A 20,785-nucleotide genomic window follows, 5' to 3' on the forward strand; every position below is an offset into this window, starting at 1 on the left:
AATGGTCCCATTTTACTTTGACATGTTCTAGGACCGCCTTTCACTTCCAGGAATAAGCCATTCATCAGCTTGTGCCGCATGGGTAGTAACAGGCAAAGACCTGGGTTTACATGAACAAAAAGGCATCCCAGCTACACCACTGCCTTCCCAGTGGAGCAAATGCTGCTTGCAAAATGGAGTCCCCTTGGACAAGGTACAATCAGGAAACTGCTGTTTTCTATGATATGGGGTTCCTTAGAGCAGAACACAGCCTGTTGTCTATCTATCTGCCTACCTCTCGTCTACCTAATATCTACCTATCTATATCCTATCATCTGCCTATATTCTACCAATCTATCTAGATACTTGTGTGACGTTATATCACCACATAAATCATGGTGATGCTTGTTTAAGGAATGGAAATTCCACAGGAACCCTGATTGGATTCTTCTCTAGCTCAAAGGAAAATCACAGTAAAACTCATGATCTTAGGGAAGATAATTAACCTCGCTCTCCCTGTGTTCCGAACCACCCGAGACCATCTAGATAATATATTTTCTGTGATTTAAGTGTGCATCCCTAAGTACAGTCAGGATTTAGGTTGTAACCAGTGAGATTAAAAGATCATTTTACTTGCTCTGTGGGGATTTATTGGTTCACTCTACGGAAGTTATTTTAACCACTTTTCCCAGACAGAAGGAGAGAAGACGGACCCAGGAGGGCACAGAAGAAGAATAGGGAAGGGTTCCCACCCAGAAGCAGGTACAGCTGTCACAGAACACCCACCCTGTGTGGTAGAGACTGTGTTGCCACTCTTTCACACCCAAGAGCCTCTCTTCCTGGGTGGAAGAGTGTTCCGTGGTGGGTAGCTGTAAGCCCTGTGTTTTTATGCAAATACAGGTTTGGACAGAGCCATCAGTCACAAGTCCATGGGTCTCCAGACTCATCCCTGAATTTTTCTGAAACTCAGAGACACAGCCTCCTGTGTTTTCCCTTTGACTAGGGCAAACAGTAAGATCCTATCTTCTCATTTCTGTGCTGAGCAGATAACGTCGACTGGAGGGAGCTGGTTCCAAGCGCGGTCCATCTTCCCCTCTGCCCCTGACAGCCATACTAGCACAGAAAGCTTTGATCAACTAGGGGCCATGCATGTGCGTGTGGAATGGCAGGCACGCTGGGATGAAGCTGACAGCTTTCTAGGTAGCAGGGCACAGGCTGGAAACAGTCAGCACTATGACTGCAGCAGCCGGAGCTATGTGTTTGATTTTTAAAGTTTTTTTTTTTTTTTTTTTTTTTTTTTTTTTTTTTTTTTAATTTTTTACTTAGACAGACAGACAGACAGACAGACAGAGATAGATACAGCATGGCTGTGGATATCAGAGGACTACTTTTCAAGGCGGCTCTCTCCTGCCCCTTTCTCTTCTCCCACCTTGTTGCGGCAGGCTCTCTTGTCTCCAGTGCACACACGTGTGCATGCACACAGACACAGACACACACATACACACACACACACACCATGCTCTACACTTTTCATGCACCTCCACCCATCTTCTGTATGAGTGTTGGTGTTATAGATGCGTGCCACCACATCTCTGCATTTTTTCACGTGTGGATTCCAAATATTGAATATTGAACTGGGGTCATCATGGCTTACATGGCTAGTGTCATTACCCACTGAGCTGTCTGTATCACCAAGCTCAGGCTGAAGAGGGGTTTTTGTTTGTTTGTTTGTCCCCTTGCAATAGGTAAAGCCAGTTCCTTGGCTGCAGCTCAGGAAGGAACCCTCAGGATCAGTTGGCGGAAGGAGAGTAAGGATTCCTTTCAGGGGTTGAAGCAGCAGGGTGACTAGAAAGAAGGCGCTCAAAGAGAAGATGAGACCCACCCAAGAGCATGGGGCAGTCCTCAAGGTCTCTATTTAGGGTCTCTCCAGGATCCACGCTCACACTCCTACGTGGCATCAGGCCCGGCACTGCACCTCAGTGTTACTAGGATGCTCCATGAGACTACACTGGGATCCTGAGACGCACTGGATCAGACTACAGCTGATCAAGCCAACCACTGGGCCTCTGGGAATCTAGAGAAGTTAAGATATTTTTTTCTGCAAATTAAAGTTAATAGTCTGATTTGTGAGATTCCCAGAAAATATATAGGAAAAGAAATATCTGCTGGGAGATCAGACATGCTCAGGCTTAAGCATGGTGTCACTATTTCAACACTCCTTAAATATATATATTTTGTTTCATGTGTATATCTGTGCACCACATATGTGCCTGGTGACCACGGAGGTCAAAAGATGGTATTAGATCTCCTACAACTGCAGTTACAAATGGTTGTGAGCCACAGTGTAGATGCTGGAAACTGAACCCATTTCCTCTGCATGAGCAGCTAGTGCTCTTAAACATTGACCAGAATCTCCAGCCCTAATTTCAGATTTCTCATTTGAAAATATTCCTGTATGGAAGACTGTATCTGTCCCTGTGGAGGCAATTTCCAGGCACATTTTGTTAATTGTGTTGGAAGCTTGACTCTCAGCTGTCAAGTGTGTTCAATCACACTCCCAAGTGAGGGGTCCTTTCTTTGCTATGTCCAAGAATTTCCCCTGACTTTCCTGCCTCAGTACCACCCACTCTGCGATAGATGTTACATCTTAGAACTACACATTGCATAAATGAGTATGGGACAGATCTATCACTTCACACCTACTGCCAATAAATATAGAATATGCACTGTGTATTGGTCATAACAAATGCATCATTGGCTCATGTTTCCACCGTGCTACAAATTCTATTATTTTTTACCACATTCTTTAATATTTAGTTTATATATGCATGTGCACATGAACACACACACAAGTCCTTGAGGGGTTCATATGGGTGCAGTGCCCACATAGACCAGAAGAGGGCATCAGATCCCCCTGAATCTGGAGTTAGATGTGGCTGTGAGCTGTTTAAAGAGGGCTCTGAATGGAACTCCAGTCCTCTGTGAGAGCAGCAAGTGTTCTGAACTGCCCACTCATCTCTTTAGGCCTGGACTATCACTTATAAAAAAAAATGTTTGGCGTGAAACAAGAAGTTCTACGTGTTTTGATGCCAGCAGCAGCCTCGTGCATCCTGGGTTTGCTACATTCTGATCAGACAGCTCTTGATTCTGCAATGTTCCCATGGGGATATGTATGAGTGTACATAAAGTGGTCTTTGGGGAAATGGAACTCACTGACTTCTCCTGAAACACAAGAAATTAGCTCACCTCTTGCTGTATATTCACTGGTGGTGTTCTGCTCATGGTGAAACGGCCACGCTGTGCGAGGCAGTGAGTAAGATTCTACACCTTTAAGGCTTTATTCAATCTATATCCTTGTCCTGAATATGTGCCCTGTGCTAAATAAACAACGATTGATCTTGAGCTGCACCTCCACGGACAGCATTTCCACTCTCCCATTTGTCTAGCCCTCAGGAAGGGGGTTTTAATAGGAAAACCCTCATGACACCACAGTGTAAACTTTGGATGTAGCTGCGGTATCTGATCTGTGTCCTGAGTCTCATTACAATGTCACCTGGCAGGTGAGCAATGTTCCCAGATCTCAGGTTGCCTTTCTGTTTAATAAAGATAATTATCACCTGCTTTGCAGAGGTCTGTGACAAACAAATAAGATAGCAAGTGAACACCTAGCAGCTGCCTGGCCTGCTAGATGTGAAGCATGCTTTTAAAAAGGTTCTGTGCTTAGCCGGGCGTGGTGGCACACGCCTTTAATCGCAGCACTCGGGAGGCGGAGGCAGGCGGATCACTGTGAGTTCGAGGTGAGCCTGGTCTACAAAGTGAGTCCAGGACAGCCAAGGTCACACAGAGAAACCCTGTCTCAAAAAAAAAAAAAAAAAAAAAAAAAGGCTTTGTGCTGGGACAGCCCTGCTGCCACTGGTTCAAGAGCATAGGGCACCAGGCACCAGTGGCTCGACATTTAGGCTTTTCTCATCCACTCTACCCAGGACACTGAAGATGGGTTGGTAACTGAATGGGCGAGCATAGGAGGTAACTCAGCCCAGGTTTCTATTTGGTTTTGCACATGTCTCTTGTAATAACAAGTGGCCTAGTCCTTTCATCTGCATGCACCATCAAGGCACATTCCTCCCCAAATGATGCTTGTCATTTAATAAAGCAAATGAACTTGTATGGAGAAAACAGAGAGTAAGAAGAGCAGAGACTCTTCGGGACCTCACACTGGGACTTGCTGGTGTCCCTTCTGCCCTGCCCTGCCCTGCACAGCCTCGCATAGAAACAGGAGCCCATTATGGCACCAGTCTGAGTGCAATCAAGCTGTTTACATTGGACTTCAGCAAGCATGTGTGTCTAGACCACGTGACAGCCGGGTAGCAAGGACTTCTTATAAAGCCTCTCTTCTCCGTGCCCTTTTCTGCCTCCACTCATTGCACTGCATTCATGGGGGGGGGTGAGCCCTCAAGGGAGGTGACATTTCACAACGGTAAGTTCACAGTGTCGGCGGCTCAAGTCTTCATTTCATTATTTCAAGAAAATAATTGCGGTTTATTTATGTTCTGGGAGCCAAGGGGAGGACTCTCCCTGTTCTGTCTGCCAGAAAGCAGTAGCGGCAGGCTGGGGGAAAGGCTTTGCCCGGGAAGCCTGGGGAACCCATACTCATCAAGAGCAACTAGAGGTATGATAATAGACACAGGAGAATCAGCCATTTCTTTCGCCACCATCCAAACTACATCGCCTAGAAGTGGTGATGTAAGTGGTGATCTCTAAGACAACTGCTTTTCTTGTAAGCAGCTCTGACCCTCAGCATCTGCAAAGGCTGCGTGTATGAGCTGGGCTGTGAGAGTGGAGACCCATGTGCGTGAGGATCAGAGGAGTGAACACACTGCTACACAGCCTTCTCTGGCCAGCTTCCTTCTTCATCAGCACTGCATCCATGGTGTTGCCAGATCTGCTACCCAGCACCTGCCTTCTGGTATGATGGCTCAGTAGATAAAGGCTCAGCCCCGAGGTCTCACACTATCAAAGGAGCAAAAAGATTCATGCAAGTTGTCCTCTGATATCCACACTTAAGTTTCTGTTGCTGGGATAAACATCGCAAGTAAAAGCAACTTAGGAGATGAACGTGTTTATTTGGCTGACGCTTCCAGAACACAGTGTATCACTGAGGAAGGCTAGGGAAAGAGCTGAAGGCAGGAACCTGGAGACAGGAACCACAGAGGCATGATGCTTGCTGATTGACTCTCTGCTCTCTCACTCTCATACTCACTAGTCCCTTGTATAGTCCAAGACCTCCTGCCTAAGGACTGTGCAACCCACAGTGGGCTGTGGCCTCTCTTGCATCAAATAGTAATTAAGACAACCCCTCACAGACCAGCCTGATAAGGACAATTGCTCAACGTGAAGACTTTCTGGACCGTGTCAAGTTGCTAGTTGATGCTAACTTGGACAAGCAGAATGGCACCACACAAGAATAAATGCAATAACTTTTTTTTAATTGGCATGCTAGTTAAACTCGCCTTTACCGTTTTTCTTTAGTTATTATTATTTTCCAAGCAGCATTCTTTAGGGGCTTGAGGAACAAAACTTTAGAAAAGCTTCATTAATTTTATTAAATAACATTAAATCAAAATTAATGTGGTAGGAGAATGGAACAGAGCTGGGAACTCTTTATAGAAGTATGATAAACATCTAAATGAGAAACCGTAAGAGGCTATTTTAGAGAAAGCAATTACAGGAGATTTTCTGAGAGGGACTATATGAAGAAATAGCAAAGAATGAAGAGCCGTGACGAGCAGGTGGCCATCTGTGATGTATGCCACTGATGAGACATGTGTCACCAGCACACACTTCCTTTTGTCACTTTCTTATCATCAATGGGAAAAACAGAAACCCTAAAAAAAATACGTCTTCAACTTGAGCAAATAAGAATTTGAAGGTAAATTACCTACAAGTGCAACACATATTTATGCACACATCTGTGCATGAACACATACATGGGCATATACATACATGAACACACAGCACACACAGATACACATGATACACATGGATAAACACATATGCAAATACATACATGTATACATACTTATATGAATATACAAGCACACACATGCATATTCACATACATAAACATGCCAATGTACATACAAATATGAACACTTATATACAAATACACATACATATATACAAATGCACACATATAAACATATAAAACACATATATGCACAAATGCACATATGTATTCATATATACACATGTGCATAAACATATGCATGCATGTTTGTACACTGAGCTTCCATAATCACTAGGACGAAAAATTAGTTAGTCTGAATCCACAAGAACTTAAACAACAACACACTTATTAACCTAATAGCCTTGTTTTAATACTATAACATATCGGCCCCAACACGGCAGAGCTGAAGCCATTACGTCATGAAGAGAGGGACCCTCTGATTTGTGAGCTGCTCTCTAGTTTATAACCCATTTTATTTCTTGCCAATATTTGTGGGATCCTGCCATTAATAAATCACCTTTAAAAGTACTGTGGCTGGAAAAGTCTCCATTAGTGACACTACTTGGGCCCAATGCCTCTGCAGCCCAACGCGTTGAATGCTCACTGCAGCATTGCTCTGTGGTGTGTTAATATTTCTCTGTGTCACCCGTTATTGATGGCATCGCCATTCAAGATATCAAATTCTTTACTTTTGTGCTTGTTCTAACCACTGGAAGGAAAACTACCGTATATAATAATGTGACCATCGCGATAATACAAGTCTGTAGGAGTCTGATGAGTGGGACTTGATAAATTCATTGTCTGCCAGACATAGATCTAAACATTCTGCTGTGTGATTCTGAGCCATGAGAAAGTTCAAAACGAGACACTGGGGCTTCTTAAGTTACAGATTGCCCTGGTAGGAAGAACAACAGCAGAGGGCCACTCATGGGCAAACCCACTGGTGCCTGGACTGTGTAGAGTTAGGTGCTATCTTCTGGCGGCATCATGAGTGATGCCTTTCAAATCTGCTTCCTGTTACTGTGCTGTTGCCTTTGGCTCGGTTCTCCTTAGTGAACCCCTGGGATTGACTATGGCCTCTTAAAATAAGAATCACAGTATCTTCACTAAAGTCAGTGTACTTCAAGCTCTCCGAGCTGTAGACAATGGGACAGCCATCCAGTATAATATGTAGTAAGGAGCCAAAACCTGCCTGGATAGTGGTCAGGACCAATAAGGACAACAGGGCTTCATTTCAACCTGTTGGAATTCATCTACTGCAGAAAATAAAATAGATGGATTCTATTCCGAGGAAATGGCCTATCTGAGTGCCGTCTGTGTGCAGGAAAAATCCAGGGACTGGCTCATGGAGCTAAATCAACCTGATGGCCATGACGAAGGTTTGTATCTGAAGGGATTCAAAAATACCACGTTGCCATCTTGATCCTGAGCTGGGCTATGTGTGTGCAGAGACTACAGGGCGATGCCCAGTGTCCTGCTCTGATACTCCATACCCCATTCCCTTGAGACAGGATCTCACACAGATCCTAGAGCAAGGCTGTGAGCAGGAAAGCTGCAGACATCCCTGCATCCCCACCCACCCACACCCCACACCCCCATAGACCACATCCACACCCTCAGGCTTGCAGAGAGTTAACTCTGACCCACAGAGGCACATCTTCAGCTCCTTCAAATCAGCTGCTCTAATGTGCAACCACTAATTTTTTAGTTGCCAAAAACTGTCCCCATATTACAGAGGAAAAACACAGTGAGCAATTGCTCTGTGTCACCCCTCTCCGCTATGTCTGGCAGCTGTGTATTAGGTGGGATTTGTTCTTGGAGAGCTGTCAACATAGTATTTCTGAACACTCTCCTTGGAGGAGAAAGAGGAGATGTAAATTTGGGTGGAGGCATTGTCTGGTGAAGGAGGCACACTGGGTGTCTCAGTGATGGCTCAGGATTCTGGCCAGAGAGATAAATAACGATGACATGGGTCATGGCCTCTTCAGAACACTGTGATCCTGTCCCATTCTCTGAAGACAAGTCAGGAGCGTGGCTGATGGGCAGGGCTGATTCAGTTTCCTCGGCTCTCGGAAATTGATAAAGGATTATTACTATGATAGGAACTGTAGAAACAGATGCTGAAGTGGAAATCAGGAATTACATTCTGGATCACGTGACAAGCAGAGAGGGAGGTGCGGGGATTTGTAAAAGAACACAAGGGATAAAGTTCAGTGCATGCCTGCTGAACGCTGAGAGCCAGGAAGTAATAGGCTCTGGCTGTTTAAGAAAACATACAAAAGTATCAGATTGAAGCTTTAATGCCTGGGAGAAAGTTTCCTTATGTTCTTATGTTATAGGTGAAGGGCTCTGGCCCTTTAAGAGTTGTTAAGTACCACTCTCTAACAGGGCAAGCTGAGTTTTTTGAAAGCAGACGTTTGGCCTCAGACCCCAGGCTTCTTGTGAGCACAGCAGAAGAATGGCAGGGCAGACAGTCTGAAAACATGCTGCTCCTGTGACTCCTCTTTTCTTAAAGTCGTTGAATTAGTTTCTGCCCCAGTGACCATAAGAACATAGCACAGTACAGACCATCAGAAGGAAAGAGGAGGGCTTAGTGGGAGCAGAAAGGTCTCTGCCAAAGCCTGGGGCAAGCCCTAGGTGGGGTCAAGCAAGGCGGTTACCTTGGGAACACAGAGCCTCCTCCAGGGGCCCAATTCTTATCAGTTTAACAGTCTTGCCTGAGGCTACCTCGCAGGGCATCTACTTGACAGAAAGCTCTGCTCTTTAGGAAAGCTCAAAATCTCTCTGGTAGAAGTAACCTTGAGCAAGCCACTTAGGTTGTGTGGAGTCCAGTGTCACCACAATAAAGCAACAAGGCTTCCTTTTCAAGGATGTTTCCCAGCTGGACGGCTCTAGGAAGTTAGTACTGAGCCAGCCATTCAGGTACAGCCCTGTCTAGACACCAGGGACTTGCTAATCCAAACACAGGAAACCTCATACCCAAGAGGGTCAAAGAAAATATCTCTAGAAGAACTGTCCATGGCTTACAGAGTCCTACCAGGGTTGGTGCCAGCCTCGCACCGCAAACTCAACTGTGAAAACCTTTTCACTAAGCTTCGAGATGAACATCTTTCATTTGTTATTTGATCAAAGTTCAGTCTCAGGTTTATTTAAAATAAGGCAAATAATAATAGAAGACAAAAGACTTCTTTACACAGACCCAGACTAACTTAAGCTCAAAGAATGGAACATGACAACCACCTTGTCATAATTAAAACACCGTGTTTATCTTGGTATGATGATTTACCCGTTGATCCCAGCACTCTGGAGGCACAGACAGGTAGCTTATCTGTGAGTTTCAGGACAGCCAGGGCTATACACAGAGAACCCTTATCTTGAAAAACCAAAAACATAACAAAACCACCACCAAAAAAAAAACAAAACAAAACAAAACCCTCTAAGTTTTAGCTGTTTTACAAAATGTGACTTATTAATCTTATTGAATCACACAAGAGAGGAGGTCAAAAAATGATGTAAATTCTATTTGAAATATACTTGTGTCTAAGAAAATGCACCCATTGTTTATGTATCTTATAGTGAAAATAAAAGTCCCTCCAAAGAAGTAGAAGTTGTTGGGTCAGGGGTAGAGATGATCCTAATAATTGAGTAGGGACCTGGAGAGATGGCTCAGTGGTTAAGAACACTTGTTGCTTTTGCACAGGACCCAAGTTCAGTTTGCAAAACACATATGGCAGCTCACAACCTCTGTAACTCCAGCTCCAGAGGATCTGATGCCTCTTCTGATCTCCATGGTCTCAAAAACACACATGCAGGCACACATACATATAAAATTAACAAACATTTTAAATATACTGCATATATAACAAAATACTCAACGAATAAATAAGCAATATTATATATATATGTGTGTGTGTGTGTGTGTGTGTGTGTGTGTTTGTGTGTGTGTGTATAAATAAATCAGCTAGTGGCTCATGTTTATGTGTATAGTAGCGACTAGTTCTGCCTAGATGGACCGTGAAAAGCAGACACTCATTTTTTAAAAGAAAATCCTGGTTGATTCATAAACACTTTAAACATGGAGGACATGGTGTGCTTCGATCCCTGAGTTCCCTGTTTGTTTACCTCATAGGCAACAACACTCATGCCTTGACCCCTCAGTTACAAGTTGTGTTGCGGTGTGGACGGCTTGCTGTCAGCATTGGCCACCTAGACAAGAAGAAAGCATTTTGGACATGGCTTGCTTTCCTCACATGGTTATGGGCAGTACCTATTCCAGATCCTTGCCAAGCTTTCCTGTTAGATTTCCTGCCACTATTCTCATGACCACCTATGCTCTCTACGTGCATCTGTGATAGTGACAGAAGCTCCCAAGTCTTACAGCTCCCAATGCAGGCAGATGAACAATGGATGAGTGTATGTTTAGAAGGTGTTTGTTTTGTTTTAGTTTCGTTTCTATACAGTGGGACCAATGCTTCATAGGAAGAGGAGAGAGTTGCATGCGTAATTTCTACACAAGTCAGATCAATGAGCCAACTGTGCACAACAGGCCTGAAGACATTTTACATACCCAACATCCCTTCCACACACATGAGGACACCATGATGTATTTCACATCTCTTCCTAGATACACACAGAATAATGGGGTCCACTGGCAGCATCCCTGCAAGGACCACATCACACAACACAACTCCTCCTTGAACAGAGCTCTTCCCAGAGGAAGGATGAGAGAGAAGAAAGTTCCCGCTATTCAATAATACAAAAATAATATTCAAAATAACAATAGCACCCAGGGATGACCATTGTTCATCCTTAACGCTGGAGCACAAGCATGCATCTTCAGGAGCACGGGAGCAAAATAGCGATTCTCCTCTGACAGCATCCGTAATCCAGCATCCCTGCTCTTCTGATGAGGGAGTCGGGAACAGCCCACCACAGCCTCCTGCCTTCACACTCACCTTGGCCATTTAGTAGTTGCCACAGATGCTGCTGGGGACAGCCCACTATAGCTTCTGGGCTCCATACTTATCCTTACCACTTAGAGCTGTGTGACCTTGCCTGAGTCTCTCACTTGCAAAGATGGCCATAGCTCATGAGCCCTCTGGAAGGTGACACTTGTCTATAGAAGGAGGTGGGTGGGGACCGGGCTGGCTCTCGGTGCATAGGAAATGATCTGCCAGTGGATCAGTCATTCCATATGAAGTGATACATGAAGGGGCCCTGTCAGACATTTTTGCCCAGGATGTGCCACAGAGGGTACTCAGCATTTAGGGTTAAATGATTACAAGTGAGTGTCCATTGCTGTAAGCAGATTGGAGAATTGTTGTTAAATCATATAAAAATAATTGTATAGCTACAGGACTCAGTTATTATATTTCTACATTAGACCATATTGGAATAGCATCCCTTGCATTAAGGAAAACTGCATTTTGTACCCTTACCACATGCAACAACTATCTGAAGAAATAAGTATTGATTTTTGGCTTTTTAGAGATAAGCCGATTAGTGTAATGCCCTCTAAGTTGCTCTTGCTAATGTAGAATGGTGTCCCTTCTTTCAAGTAACAAAGATAGCTGGCCACAGACCTAGTTTCCTAATGTAATTTTCCCTTCTGGGTCTCATTTGTCATTATAGAAAAAAAAAAAGCTATATGTCAGAAGCCTTAGAAGAATAATGAAAATACTAAATTTATTTCAATAGTATAGTTTTACAAAATTGCATTTAAACGACAGTTTCCTTGGCTGTGGGACTTCCTTCCTTCTGTGGGGTCTGCCGTCCCTGGTGCCAGCCTGGATTCTTTGGCTTTCCTTTTGCAGAGTGGTGGCTGAGTCTTTTCCCGTGTCTGGTCAAAGTGCTGCCTCCTAAAGCCTCCATTGTCATGCCATGAAGTGGTAGACCATCTGCTGATGCTCACTGGAGACCCTGTGTTTGCTCACCATCTAGCACTAGGGGCAAGGAATAAAGTACTTGGCCAAGGTAGTGATACTTAAAACTCCTGGAATGTAATCTTCCTAATGTGGTCAGCCTTTGGCTAGCCTTTGCAGTGCTGCGGAAGAGACGCAGTTCTGGTGGGACAAGTATGGGTTGGGACACCAATACAGAAGTAGACTGTTAAACTTACAGTTAGCTACATAGCTAAGTGTATTGAGGTGAAATGTGAAAAATGAAATAAGCAAGGGGAAAAGAGCAACGAAAACAGATTTACTTAAAGTAGAATAATGATGCATCTGTATAAGTCTCCAGCCTTGAATTTGAATATCTCTGGAAGGTGAGTATATATGTGTGCGGTTTCTGCCTAGCACGTGTGATGTGTGAGTATATTTCTGTCGTATATCTGGTATGTGTACTTATGGCAGGTGTATATGCATGTGATGTGTCTGATGTAGATAAGTGCTTAGTATGTTTACATTAGTGTATTGTGTGTTTATACCCTACTGTACCACGACACAGCTTTCTCAGGAGGCCATTGGTCTCAGCCTTGGCACTCCTGCCAGAGATGTTGTACGCCCTTGAAAGTGGTGACTCAGTGTATAGGGCTCAGGTTTCTGCCAAATAACATGTAATACCTTTCAAGGGAATGAACTAGCTAATCTTTAGAGGTCATAGCTAAATCAGGTAATGTTATTAAATTCTTATTTTCTTTTATCACCACAATATATAATATTCACTTTAGCTCATATCAAATGTAATATACTTATTTTCAGAATTATTTGTTTATGGTTGTGCACATGAATGAAGATACCTGATGAGGCCAAAGGTGCCAGATGGTCCTGGACCTGGAGTTACAGGTGATTTTACGTCACCAACCCTGGTGCTGGCCACAGCTCTGGCCCACTGCAACAGCAGTGTATGCTCATAACCCTGAAACACCGCCAGGCCCATATTTATATATTTTAAATATTCGATGAAACCCTTTTATGATATTGTATTTTATTTTAGAACTCGGGCTGGTTTCAAACTCACCGTGAACCTGAGTTGGCCTTGATTTCCTGGTGATCCTCTTGCCTCAGCCTGTCAAGTGCTGGAATTATGTGCAAACACACACCACATGTATCTTTATTTTTATTTATTTTTCTTACCACACCTATCTTAAAGTCTTCCCTTCCTTCCTTCTTTCCTTTCTTCCTCTCTCTCTCTCTCTTTTTCTTTTTCTTTTTTTTTTTTTTTTTTTTGACAGGGTCTTTCCATGTAGCCTTAGCTGTCCTGGAACTCACTCTGTAGACCAGGCTGGCCTCAAACTCACAGAGATCTGGCTGCCTCTACCTCTTTAGTGTTTGGATCAAAAAGTTGCACCACTACACATAGCTATAATTTCTTTCCTTATTAAAGATTTTAAAAAATTTTATTTTATGTGCATGACTGTTTTGCTTGTATGTATCTATGTACACCAATGTGTAGATCATTCTCAGGAGTTCAGATCCCCTGGGACTAAAGATAGGCAGAATTATGAGCCAACATGGAGGTCCTGGGCACAGAACCCAGGTGCCGTGAAAGAGCAGCCACTGTCCTTAATCACGCAGCCATCTCTCCAGCTCACCCTGAGACTTTCCTCGTGCCCTTTCCCATTTTTTTCAAATGTCTTTGCTGAAATTCATGCATTATGTCAGTGTACTGTGGCACTGAGTGGGGTGACAGTTGAATAATTGGAGTAAACCAAACAGAAGATTTCATTTGGGCAAAGAAAAATGTCTCCAGTCACCCTAGCACTGCTGACTGTAAGATGTGGAGTTATTTTATGTATTACAAGGCCAGAGGAGACTCTGCCAAGTAAATCATCTCCTTTTAGAGATATCAAAATTCAAAGAAGCATTTACATCTTTGATTCATCATAAAAAAGGGCTAGAGTTCAACTGTTAGTACAAGCTTCGCAGGCTGTGTGTTTGTTCTATAGAGACTCTCTTGTAAAAGATAGGATTCCATACATGTGCTTCCTAGAGTTGTTTTCAAATTAGTATTTTTTAAACAAGACTATAAATTATATATGTAATTATTACATATTATATATAATGTTATATTATAACATTATATATTATAATATATAAATTATATACGTTTTGTGTGTGTGTGTGTGTGTGTGTGTGTGTGTGTGTGTTCACCATCCATAGTACCTGACTCTGGCTTCAGAGAACAAAGCCTGAAGCAGCCATCCTTCCTAACAGCAGCGGGAAATCTAAGGATTTAGGAAGACACTTCCCTATTCTATACTTTACAACACCTGCCATGTAAGCTCTAACTAGCTAAGTGCAAAGAACTTCTCCCTATTCTGTGAATATTGATTATTTAAAAACAAAAAACAAAACAAAAACAAAAACAAAAACCAACCAACCAACCAACCAAACAAAAAACTCGCAAAAAAAAAAAAAAAAAAAAACACCCCAAAATCAAAAAAATTCTATGAACATATGGAACTATAGGGCTTTTGCCTTGAACAACCAGCTGAGATCTATAGATAGACCCAACTACACCACTGCTGGGGCTTTGGCCCCTGAGGCACATCCTTAGTCCCTAATGCAGATAAGTAAAGAGACATTCAACAAGTAAACTGAGAAGTCTCTGAGGTAAACGGATAAGGGTACACTTTATGAAATGTTTCTTTATATCTAAAAGCTACAGACAGATGTCAGAGTTCTGTTGTACAGTAATATGCCTGTCATTACAATTCACTCTGACTTTCTTGGGTATCAAATACAAAGCAGGTGAAATACAAAGTTGTTCATGACAAACAACTATTTGCAACATGCTTCTCTGTGGGTGTGTCCCTGCCTGTGTGAGGGCCAGTTTGGTATGTGGGAAGGTCACAAGACACTCTCAGGCCTCAGGTCTCTCTTCTCTCCATGTTCAAAGCAGGGTCTTAGGTTGTTTGTCTCTGTGTACACCTAGCAGGCCCATGAGATTCCATCTCAGCCTTCCATCTCACCATGGGAGCAGCTTGGGTGAGCCTGACCCCAAGCAGCTTGCTGACCTAGAACCGGCATCAGGATGTGGATCAAGCCCCCTACAGGTGATGATGCTATCATACTGAAGGGTGCTTTATAGAGACTTGGCCACATACTTCCGCCTCTTTCATGCCTGAGAAGTCGATATGATTAAGCTTGTTGAAAACAATAAGAAAGAGACACATGGGTAAGAGGTGAGATACCAGAAGAACTGAAATTGGATTTCAGGGTAACTGGGTCAAAGGTTTAATAGGCCTACAAGAGATAATCTGGCTAGCTGCAAAGAGCAGCCCCCACTAGAGATAACATTGCCTAGTGACTGACCCAAAGGGTCCTACTGGAGATAGAGTTGCTAAGAGTGCCAGTTTTATGGCCACATTCCTTCCTGCCCACTAGAAATATCAGTACCTAACAACTCATCCATCCTGTTGGGGAGAACAAAAGAAGTTAAGCCATGGGTGGTCTTGGCGCCCTAAGGACCTCAGATCATGGCCTTGGCCTCTGGCACTCCTGAGACCTAGCATTTGGGGGATCAGGTGCGACCCAGCTCGGAGCTGAATTAAAGATTCCTCTTGTATTTTACAGCTGTTTCATGTATTTTCTGGTTCTTTTTTGGGGAGGATCAATCTGGGCATAGCAGAGGGATGTTGGCCAATAAATGTGTGTCACAAAAAAAAAAAAAAAGTCCAGAGCTTGGAGTATATGGATGTTCCTGGAGTTGGCAGTTGCCAAAGTCTTCTGCTCCAAGGGAAATGAAATTATATTCTTGGGGGGGGGGGGGGGCAGGAATAGATATGTATGACTAATTGCAGTGAATTTATATTTTTTCTTATGAAAGCTAAGTTTCCAGAGAAACTCAGAAAGCATAATATTACCTTTCCTAGGTTATTTGTATGGGAAAATACTTTTCCTGGCATCTCACTTACCTAGTAACACCCCAGGTGGCAGTAAGTAGGTGATCTCCACACTTCTAAGGCCAGCCGGGGCACCCTCTGCAGGCCAGTGGCCCAAGGGCACTAGATGGATATGAGCCTTTGCTTGCTTTCATTTTTAACAGAATGTCAGACAAGTACCTTCTAGGTCCCGTGTAATGCTCCTTATATATTTTTTTTCCAGACTGAGTGTTCTCTGGGGAGAGGCATATGCATGTATTGACACTGGGACCTAGGACACTTCTGTCTTATAGCTCTGATCTAAGATACACTTGCAGGAAGTGCGCATGTGGGAGAGTGGGTAACAAATAGGTTTTTATAAAATTGGGCACATGAAGTTTCAATTTCCCAAATGCATTTTTAATAACACGACATTCCACATTTTGTATAAAGGTCTTCTTTTTAAATAAAAGGAAAATCAATACTTATATAGAGCCATAACCTAAAAAGCAAGCTAATTATTTGTGTCAACACAAGTTTTAAAGCTGCCGTCGGATTTTCTCTTGATTTATGAGACAGGGTGTTCCCTACTTAAATTGGAACTTTATTACAAACACTTTCTTTCACAGTGATTTATTCATTACAGAAATCAATGGGGGTTGTATCTTGTGAAAAACCAAGATTTTATTGATAGCCAGGTGAATATGTTGAGAACTGGAGCCAACTCAGAGATGCCTACTCAGGACATACACTTTCAAGGTTCAAGATTAATGTGTTTTTTAAAAAATTCATCTTGTAGACATCAAAAACGCCCAGATGATGGATAGTGCTAACAAGGTCCTTATTTAATTATAATTAATGATGGAGGCAACATATAAAGAATGGGCTTCATTTTCAGCTGCTTTGGAGAAATAACATGTCCTACATAAATCTGTCATATACTATGAGGCCAATATATGCAGCAGACACTGCAGATCTATGAGAGAGGTCTCACAGCTCCTGCCCACGGTGCGATCTTAAAAGTGGGTGTACATCCAAAGCAGCCGCAGCAGGGCTGCCTGGCTCACCATCATTCTTATCTCTGCTGTTGGGGTGACTGGATGTCATGAGGAGGGCAGGGCTAAGGAGAAGTCAGAGACCAGGAGGAATTGGAAGGGGACCGTTAAAAAGCACATGAAAAGACAAGAAGTGATATCTCCTGGTGGTGGCCGTTTAGTTAGCTAAGACAAGCTGTAAAGTTAGAAGAATGTTTTCTTTGGTTTTGTGTCTCTGAAGCCACCTCCTTTGGGAGAACACAGCCACCATCCGTTGAGGAAGATCACTGGAATGTGAAGGGCAGGTGGAATACGGAGGGCTCCCAGGGGATCAGTGTGTCTCTTGACTATCAAGGAATCTACATGTGGGGGTGACTACAAGCAATAAGTGTGGCCCCCCCACCAACAAGGTGGCAAGCCTATAAATGCATTTGTAAGTTTACTTTATGTTTTAAATTGGCTTACAAAAATAGGTCTCCAGGCAGATTTTCATGAATTCCTCTCCACCCCCAGCCCTCATCTCTCTGCCCCTGTGTCCCTGTTTATTTTGCTCTGTTGTCTTCCACAGACCTCCCTATAAAGTCTTTTTCCCCCAACCCCAGAGGCTCCTTTTTAGCTTCCTGGCCTGTAAGAATGTTTGCTCCTACTCAGGTATACATACTTAACAGCCTCTAACCGTCAAAAGCATGTTTTTGAAGTTCTCTTTTCCTGTCAGAAAAGAAGAAAAGCCGTTCCCACAGCCCGAACCTTTGACAGAGGAGTATTTATAAAGCAGGCATTCAGGCATCCAGTGAAGGCCACATGCACCTGGACTGCTATGACTGCTGACCAGCTAGTTGTGTGAACAATCCTCCTGAAAATGTTAAGTTTTACAAACAAAACAGGGACGGGAGCTCTTTGGTATTTAAAGCAGGCAGAGGGGGAAGGGCTGATGAACATTTTCCCCCAGGGCACAGGATAAATAGCATGGACTTCTCACTGGTGATTTGAGAATAACGTCAGCCAGAACATTGTCTCGGGTGGCTGGTGAGGACTCGAAAGACAACATCTTAAGCCACTGTCCTATCTCCTGACCTCTGGTACTCTTGGGTTTATTCTAGAACCAGCCACCTGATTCTCTCTACAGTTCCCCTTTGCTGACGATGGGTCTGCCCTCCAGAGCCAGAAAATAAAATGCAGGCCTTTCTGTATATCTTACATTAGTCACGGTCCAGGTCAGTTTCCTAATGTCATTTGTGATGGCAACTCCCTTTCAAGATGGATGACATCGTATCTGGGTGTCAGCCTTTGTGGACGTGCTTATAGGGGTCCGAGGAGAGATCCTAGTCAAGGAAGCTTAGGAGCTGATGAACAAGGAGTTGGCTTCGTCTACTCATAATGCATTAGAACTGAACCCATGGACAGGCTGGAGGGTTACAATATACATTTGACCTTCCAGGGCTATGTGGACTGATACTTTGGCATTGCTTAGAGACTCTTCTTTTTCCTTTTTATTAATTCATCCATACTACATCTCAATTGTTATCCCATCCCTTGTAGCCTCCCATTCTTCCCTCCCTGCCGTTTTCCCCCTACTCCCTTCCCCTGAGATTTAGAGACTCTTTTAAACCCTGGCATTAAGTTTTCTAATCTCTCTCTCTCTCTCTCTCTCTCTCTCTCTCTCTCTCTCTCTCTCTCTCTCTCTCACTCTCTCCCCCTTCCTCCCTCCCTCCTTCTCCTGCTCTCTCTCTCTCTGCACCTTCTCTCTCCCTCTCGGTCTCTCTCTATATTCATATACACATATAAATAATTGAAGTTTATTTGGTTCACATAATTTACTTATATTTCATTCAAATGAAATATTTGCTTTAATTATATTTAGTCAAACTTCAATTATATGCAGTAGTTATTTAGGATTATTTTATGCTTTATATATTTGCAGAATTCAGAAATGTAGCTTACATGTGTACAATGTTAAAATTGTATATATTTGATTTTCCTCTAATCAGTATGTTTCTTGTGTTATCTAGTCTGGGTCATTTTTTAAAGCCATATTTTCTATTTTTCACACGTTTTTCCTACCACATGGGCTAATAAAGAGCTTTGTGGGATAATACCAAAAACATTTTCCACTGCTGAGAAAATAACCAACACTTTAGGAAAAGGTTCTTCAGCACTTTACAGGCTGCAAACCCACCGCACTTGTGATGCGGTCAGCCTGGGGGAGTTCTAAGGACCAAGTGTGGTCACTTTAACCCAGAGTCAGGCCCCTCCACTGATGTGCTGAATGTTTCCCTGCAAGACCTAGCGCCCTCTTCTTCACTCCATCAACTCTGTGTCCATGAGACAGGGCCTTCACCAAATGGCCATAAAAACAGTCCAACAGAGGTAGATATGGTTACAGTAAAGTTCTTGGCTTTGCCTATGGCCCAGGGTAAGTGGTACCCTAGCATGCACCTGCTGTAAAAGCCCAGCGTGGTGGACTGCAGCCTGAGGGTAAAGACAAGAACTTATAACACTATATGGAGAAGCAGTGAGATGGCCCATGACCCCCGTGTGGACCCAGATTTACTATGGTGAAAGAAGATACCCCTAGACTCCAGGTCAGTTGACTTGCACTTCGCCCAAGGCCTGGACACTCAGCAACAAGCCCATACCCTGTGCTCAACTCCACACCATCCAGATTTCCTTCCTTACAAATCAATTTGGCCAAAGAACAGCAACACAGTAATATATATTTGACTTCCTGTGCTTTGCAAACCAAGGGAACACAGCCTTGCTGGAAGCCACATTCTCAAGCTCACAGATGGGGAAAGTGCTGGGAGTGTTTCTGGAGTGTTTTATGTTTTTATTATTGAACTTACTCTTTTATAAAGCCATGCTTTTATAAAATTCATTTTAATCAAGTTCCTCTCTCACTCTCATCATCCTCTCTAAGGCCACCAATATGTTCCTTACACTCACACCTTTTTGTTTTCATTTGTAACTTGGAGTTGAGTGAAGGCTGCCTCACTAGTGGACACACAGAGGAAGACTGAGTGACTTTACCTCTCCCTGAGTCTGTGAGGAGCCAATAGTTCAGTAGGAAAGGGTCAGGGCCTTGTGAGCTCCTCCCTGATCCAGAACTTAGAATATGCTATTTTTACTTGTAAGTAGAATGGTTTTCTGTCAGCCACTGATGAATGGAATCCCTTTTTGCAGTATTAATAAGGGTTGCTGATGATTAGAAAGTCCCAGAATCCGGGCACAAAGGGAAGGAATCAGACGTGAAATGAACAGTGTAGAACCGCTGGGCTGAAGACAGCTGGGTTTGGTTAAATAGTATTTTCACTTCAAGGCTTGCGATGCCCAAATTACTAAATCTGGTAGCTGTGTTTTTCAAGTATAAGGATGTTTTAGGACTAAATGTTATGTCAAGGTTCATTTGGATCTTTAAGTACAACCTGTCTACCGGCCCACTCTATGCATGTAAGTAACTTGTAAACTCTTGTGTGAATGTTTATTTCCTATGTGGACAGTAAGTACAATGTATGCTGGTATAAGTTTATTAACTAATGCTGATCACTCTTCAGTAAAACCTGTTACTTCCGCAGAATGTCAGAAGCCTAAAGATCAGTAACCAGTGTCGGGCCCCTTGCTCCTACACACCTTCCAAAGTTCAACACTTCTGAGTAAATAGCAGCATTTCAAACAAGTTTCTTTTCCTTTCTTCAGTAATGTCCCAAGGTCTCTGAGTGGAGAAGGGCCAGGATGTCACAGGTTATTTATTTATTTGAATTTGTTAAATTGGTGCCTTCTTACCTTGGAACTGAGCGTTGAACCCCTTTCGCCGATGGTTGCTGTCAGATGTGAAGTGGAGACGAAGCCAATTCTTGCTGCTGATCACAGGAGATGGGAGGTTCATGCCCGTGAGCCTAGAGAAGAAAAAGATGAGGGAAATCTCCTTTGAAATCAACAGACCAAATGTCCCATGGCACCATC

General features: G+C 43.2%; 1 protein-coding gene across 1 annotated transcript in view; it reads right to left on the minus strand.

Moving 5' to 3' along the window:
• Csmd1 (CUB and Sushi multiple domains 1) overlaps positions 1-20,785 on the minus strand; it is a 1,555,368-nt gene that overhangs the window by 517,141 nt on the left and 1,017,442 nt on the right. The window contains exon 6 of the mRNA XM_051170014.1: positions 20,606-20,718. Coding sequence (XP_051025971.1) covers positions 20,606-20,718 — 113 coding nt within the window. The remainder of the gene's footprint in view (positions 1-20,605; positions 20,719-20,785) is intronic.

This window comes from Acomys russatus, chromosome 27 (assembly GCF_903995435.1).
Source record: "Acomys russatus chromosome 27, mAcoRus1.1, whole genome shotgun sequence".
NCBI classification, from domain to species: domain Eukaryota; kingdom Metazoa; phylum Chordata; class Mammalia; order Rodentia; family Muridae; genus Acomys; species Acomys russatus.